Genomic DNA, 6,630 nt, shown 5'->3' with positions numbered 1-6,630 from the left:
GAGGATTTGCCTCCCTGTTATAAATCCCACGGTTTTTTAAGAAAAGTCCTGAGGATTTTATTCAATGATATTTAAGTCTCCCCAGAAGGAACAAAACCCTACTTTAACAAAAAAAACCTAAATTGCACAAATATGCACAGGATTAAGCGTTCCAAAATAAATTCTTAATTATTGTATGATTGATTTCAGATATAAAAAAGGAACAGAAAAGAAAAAAAATTACAATATATTCTTTACACAGGGTTTAACAGCCATTTTCTGTCAAAATAGATGTTAGAACAATACCAAAATTCTGACATCAACAAAGCCCTTGTACACCAACATGCCTTTTGTTTGGTTTTATCAGCGAGGAGCAGGAGTTTTACTTTATTATTTATTCTGATTTATCTCACAAGTATTTTCTGTCTCATGCATCATTTTAAAGTGCTGTTCATACTTATTTTCATTCTCTAGCATGGGAAAATAATTGCCACTCTTTAGAAGTCCTGTTAAATTCTGAAGCAATAAGTTTAATTGCTTATTATGTATTTCTAAGTAGTTGGTTTCCTCTAAGAATTGGCTAAAGATTTTCCTTGCACAGATCTTGACTCAAAGATTGTCCTTTAGCTAGAAAATATTGATTAGCTTTTGTTTGGCCGCTGTGGAGAGCACCTTATCTCTACGACTGGGTTTTGTTACTATGAGAGTTGACAGAATTCAGATTTAACCAGGTGAAGTCTGTCACGGTCAGTAAAATGTTAAAGAATCACAGTAGCAAAATACGATATTAATGTTGTGATTTTTTTTTTTAAATCAAAAAAGAGATTTTGGGGAGCTCAAGCTTACTGAAGTAATTCGTGCTAATTGTCTCATCTGCTTAGTATGTCATTTGTCTTCTATGAATATCAATGCCTACATTCATTTAATTTAAAATAATTAATACCCAAACAATTAATTATGAGAGATAGAATCTAAATTGAAAAGAACTTTAAAAGACTTTAAAATATATTAATATTTTTTTAAGACTGAMTGTAAATACTGTATTATATCTCAARTTATGTTATCAGAAAAATTATATGCACAACTAAGACAAGATTATATGCATCTTTTTTCTATGCATGTCAATATTATTATTTTATTAGCAAGTGCATTGTGTCAGGTCAGGAATCAGATTTCTGTACTGTAGCTCAGGCCTTGTGCAAGCCTGGTGAAAGGGTGCTGTCCGCAGCTGAGCAGCCCGGGCTATTTCAGTGGAGTGCGTGGCTGCCTCGCTGATGTCAGCAGGGAGATAGGTGCCTTTGAAGAGTGATTCAGCAGCTCTCGGTGCTGACTAATCACTAGATTTAGCCACTAGCAAATGCAGGATACACGATGATGTCTGAGCTCCTGCCTTTTAGGGCTGGCATACAGCTCTGACTCAGGGTTGTATCTGCCCACTAATGATCTGGTGCCTACAGCCCTCTTCTGATGTGAGATATCTGAGCCCATCTTGTCTCCTTGAAGGCAGAAAACCCCTCAAAAAACGTTGCTGCCATAATAGCACTTTGTGGCTTTACTGTAATAACCTGGTGGCAGAGAAAGCATGACTTTGGGACTCTCAGCACCCTGAGAGGACAGAGCCTGCTGCTGTCACCAGCAAGAGGGTATCCTGGAGGAACCGGCCTCTATGCACCTGCCTGAAGATGAGCTACAACACAACCAAAAATGCAGCAGTCGCAGCACCGCAAGTAAGTCTGATCCTGTCGCTTTTTGGCCAGGGGTCTACCTGGGGAGGGTGGTTGGGTCTTTGGTTGGAAGTGTTTATGTGTGTTCTAGCCACTAGGAATGGGGCAAAATAACCAGGATTGCTACTTCTCATCATGGCTGGCAGATGGGAGCTGCTGTTGTGCTGTGGGAGCRCATGCATTGCCTTTGAGGGGCGGCAGGACCTGGGTGACCATGACTTCTACACCATGGTGGGGTGCTTCTCCCCAAGCAATGTGTGCCAAGCACTCATTGCTTCTCGTTGTCATTGGCTGCTTTTGGCTTTAGCAGATCTTTCATGCTGCTAAGGAGAGAATGTTAATAATGTGAATTGGATTGGGTAGAGGTGGAGGCATTAGCTGAGGACCTGTCTCTGGCTCCCCAAACCTGCTGCACTCACCTGTCCTCTCAGGCACAGCTGTGACCTGCTGATGTGGAGGTTAACCAGGAGTGGCTAGTGACGGAATATCACCTGGCACACAATTTAACCACCCTGGCTCTTGCTGCTGACATCTTTTCTCAGTCATTAGGGTGTGCTACACACTTGGTCTCTTCTTTCTAAATGTTTTAGGATGTTGGCCTAGAATGTTCTTTCTCAGCTGCTTTCTGGCGGTCTCTGTACTACAGARAATTACCCCACCAAGCAAATTGGTGGACTCCGAGTCTATGCTGTGGACATTAAATTTAATTTTCCTGACTACAGGTGTGCTTACAGGCTGTAACAGAGCTGGCAGAGTTTGGCCATTCCAGTTCAGTAGCAATAGCCTGATGTACTGCTGCTGCCTGGCACAGAGGACATGATCATGTTGGTAGCTGTTACAGTGATACATTTTATATGTGACTGTCTGAGCCAGAGGTAGTTTGGATTTCCAGAGGTGAGAGTTGGAAAGCCTGAAAAGACAAAGGGAATAATGAACCTTGGATATTCATGTAAGCATCTGTAAAATATCACAGCCTGGACAGTGTCAGTTGTAGGTGTGTTTGTTCATTGACTTTACATCTGACACATACTGACAAATGCTGTCCTGCCTTGCAGTGTTACCCCAGCCATGCATTTGTTCTGTCTGCCTTGTGCTGCTACTGGCTTTAGGATGTCATGTTGTGAATCAGATCAGCTGAATGGTCCTGCTCATTCTCTTTTGTGGGGGTGGGAAYGGGAGGGAGGGAAATTGCTTTGCAGCCAGATTAATTTCCTGGTCTATCTGCCTGTGCAGTTGCATGAATGCCACTGCCAGCACAAGGAGGGGAGCAAAATTGCTGCTAAATTAAAATGTTTCTGGACTGCCATCTTTAGATATGAAAGAATAAGTGTGATAACTTTGTTAATATTACTTTGCTCTAGGTTTTGACACTCTGTGGGTTAGGACCATAAGCCTATAATCATTATTCACTCCTGAAATGCAGMATAGTCATCAGGCATGTTTCACAGCTTCTCTGAGTGTGTATGTGTGTGTATGGGTACTGCAGTCCTCTTTGTTTGCTGGATGAAATACATTTATTGGTGGAAAGATAGAACTTGGCTTTGCAGCACACCAGGCTCAGCATGAATGATTGCTCAGTGGTGTTTGTGTCTTTCAAACACATGTGTTTCTCAAGATGTTTTGTTTAATTCTCACTGCTGCAACTCTGCAAAGGGTCAAGGTGCAGAACAACTTARTGGTCAGTGCTGGCCCAGTAGCCACAGCTTCTCATCTGGCCACTGACTTCTACTGTGTATACTTTTTCAGTTTCTGTAAATAAATTACCCAGTTCTACACTGAAGACTCTAAGAGTTCTCCAAAGTGATCTACATGAATTTGTCATACCAATTCCATGTTAAAGTCACAACTATAGAAATCCTGCTGTAGAATTCTGATTGGTTTTTAATCAGTGACCTGCACAGGGAAAGCAAAGAATAAGTAATTCTGGTATGTATATTTTAATTTGGTAAACATAATCATAGTAGCTTGCTTACTGAAGCAGACAATTGCTTCAAATATAGCTTTCATTGAAATAAAGTGAATATATTCTGGGTAACTTTATATCCATTATAAATTATTAGCTTCAGACAGATATTGTGAAATACTTAAATTCCTTCTGTTCTCATATTTTCCTAGTTTATTAAGACATTATGACTTCAGTGGATGTGGGAGGCATTAGTAGAGAAATCTGAAATGCATGTGAATAAACAGGTTTCCAGACAGGATGCATTTTTTCATTTTAAAGCATATTTCAAAGTATTAATTCACAAAGTACTTAATAACTTTGTGAATGCAGTTAGTATTTTATATGCAAGATTCCACTTCTTTCCTTTTTTTAAGCCTTTTACACAAAATTCACTYAGTTTGTGTGCATCTCTTCATAAATACCAATAATGCTTTAATTTATGGGTGTTTGCTGTTGGGCTTTGTTTAAATGAGTTCCATCCAAAAGGAATCAGAGCCTTGTGTTCTTGCAGAAATGAATAAACCACATGAGGTGAATTTTCATACAACCCATTTCAAACCTGGAGTTTTCAGGGTATAATTTAGATATTGCATTGGTGGTTTATGACCATATAAAGTGGAGGTGTGTAGGTAGGAGGTTAGATAGATGTACTTGTAAATGGCTGGAAGCACAGAGGCTGAGTATGGTCTCCAGCAGTGCATTTTTCAGTTCACAGTTTCACATCTCTGTCCTRAGGCATTAGATGTTACTAATTCTCCAAGAGCCAAAGATCTGTTTTACAGAAGAAGATTCTGATTTGATTAAGATATCGCTTCAAGACCTAATGTTACTTTAGCAAATCATGCCACGACTGGAAACGTACATGATTGGAAATAAACTGCTTGTTATCTGAGAAAYAGAGAAAGAGCCTCATGATTTGGAATGATCCTGCAGAAGCAGTGTTTAGTGTAATGACAGTACACTTAGATTAATTATAGCGCTGCTTGCAGGCGCCACTATACACTTAGTGTTGTGTCAGCACTTTTGCTGTTAACCCTGTGTTGCAAAACTTTATAATTTGGCTCTAAAAAATAAATCCTCTGGTTTGAATTCAGGCTTTATACTGCGTGCACGGAATCAGCTTCTAGTTAGGGCCTGAATTTTATTTTAATATCCYGAGCTCTCCAAAGTGTATAGCTGTAGAAATAATTTCGGTTTAGCATTGTGTATGTTTTCTGCTCTGCCCATTTCTAAAGAAAACTTCATTTTAGTAAATGTCTAGACTGTGTTGTGATCACCTCAGATGTTCTTTAAAAAAGCATGGAGATATTTAACCTTGAAAGCTGGAAGGTGCAAGTGTTAAGCCACCATTTCACTACTCAGTAGATGAGTTAAATTTGGCTTAATGTGTGTTTATATGATTAGCTGCAATGGCTCAGAAGGATTGTTAAGGTCTGAAATAAGCCTTGAGCATGGCTGAAAAGGCTGTTTACACACAAAAAAAATTTAGGCATACTCTAAAGAAGCTATTATAATTAGTTATGTAAACACTACAGAGTGGTTTTTAAAATAAAAATTGAAATATACCATAGACAAGAAAGTGACAGTGAAATTAAGTAACTTTTCGGTTAAGTCATCACAATGCTCTTTATCCTCATTTTACTGTTGATAAGCCAGTAATAAATGCTGAGCAAATAAACTTTCTTGTACCTAGAACATATTGTCCTGCAAATACAAGAATCTCGACACATTTTTTCCTAGCAGTTGCTAGCCTCTTATCCTCTCTTGTTTCTAATTTCCACTCCTAGATTGTATTTTACTTTTTTCTGAGTGGTGCTGGCAAGTGGCTCTTATCAAGAACAAATGATGCTGTAAATCAGGACCAAAATCAATGCTGCTGTGGGGTTGTAATAGCAAGATGTGGTTGTGTGGGCCCGAGTGTTTTACCTGCCTCTCAAGCCAAGAGTGAGGTCCTGGGTAGTGTTCCAACCCTTGGATTCTCATTTACTGGCAAGTATATATATATATATATATATATATACAGCTGTTCTGTCTCAGTCTTGGAGTGGAGATATCAATATTAAACTCCTGTTTTAATATGCCTTTTCTCATAATGCAAACAGTAAAAAGCAAGTGGACATTCATATTCAAGTAGAATTGCATAGGAATACAGAAAGCACTTAATCCCTCCACCCTTAATACTACTAGAGTAGGATTTAGGGCTGGCAGGGCTGGCTGAGATGCCTGGCAGCATATATTGGCTCCCTTCTCCTGTGGAGCACACATTCTCTGTCGGTGCAAAGGACAGTGGGTGTTCCAAAAGCAGGATGGGCTCTCAGTCACAGGAAGGTTTATTTGCCCAAAGTGACAGGGTCCTTAACATCATGGCTGGCCATTTTCGGCTGTAGTTACTGCTCTTCTCCGTGATGGGTGGTAGTATAAACAAGGAATGATTTGTGCCGCTGGAATAAGGCCATGTGTGTTATGCCAAATATAAAATGAGAGGGCTGATATGAGTGCCTCTTGGACATGTCTTTCATTACCCTTTACGCTTCTCCTTCCTAATAGAATTTGGAGGAACCAAACACATGCTGTATGCAGGGTTTTATTAGAGTGCTTTGCCTCGGGCCCTTAACTCCTTTAGCTGGTCATTACCTGACCAGTAAAGACCTCTAAACGGGTCATTAATGCTTAAGTAATAAACTGTTTCACAAGACTATCTAGTACAGAACCTCTTCTATCATTTTTACAGTTACTGTTTTATAGATAAATCAATGACCAACAACTGGATATTCTTGTTTTGCTACATAATCTTGTAATAGCAGCCACGGCAAACAGGCAGAGGGTTCTGTTAACTGTGTCACGGGGGCTGGAGGTGGCCACATGCAGGTGTGACCTGGAGTTGTATGTAGTGTAAACCAGGAGTGAGGTGAAGAATGAAGGCATGTTCTGCTGGTCCCAAAACAAAGTGTGTCAGTGCATCTGCTTCTAAAGTTTTTGTTT

At 39.7% G+C, this 6,630-nt stretch overlaps 1 protein-coding gene across 4 annotated transcripts in view; it reads left to right on the top strand.

Moving 5' to 3' along the window:
- The first annotated feature begins 1,633 nt into the window (after window positions 1-1,633).
- The window catches only part of AFF2 (ALF transcription elongation factor 2), a 299,561-nt gene continuing 294,564 nt past the window's right edge, over window positions 1,634-6,630 (top strand). For 3 of the 4 annotated variants that reach the window (XM_057372256.1, XM_057372255.1, XM_057372253.1), the window contains exon 1: window positions 1,635-1,706. In XM_057372256.1, coding sequence (XP_057228239.1) covers window positions 1,684-1,706 — 23 coding nt within the window. In that variant the 5' untranslated portion in view covers window positions 1,635-1,683. Of the gene's footprint in view, window positions 1,707-6,630 lie in introns of all 4 variants that reach the window. The other variant, XM_057372254.1, reaches the window with a different exon arrangement.

Source organism: Malurus melanocephalus, unplaced genomic scaffold (assembly GCF_030028575.1).
Source record: "Malurus melanocephalus ecotype Western Australia unplaced genomic scaffold, MMel_1.1 scaffold_168, whole genome shotgun sequence".
In the NCBI taxonomy this organism is placed as follows: domain Eukaryota; kingdom Metazoa; phylum Chordata; class Aves; order Passeriformes; family Maluridae; genus Malurus; species Malurus melanocephalus.
This window is presented reverse-complemented; position numbering and strand designations above follow the sequence as displayed.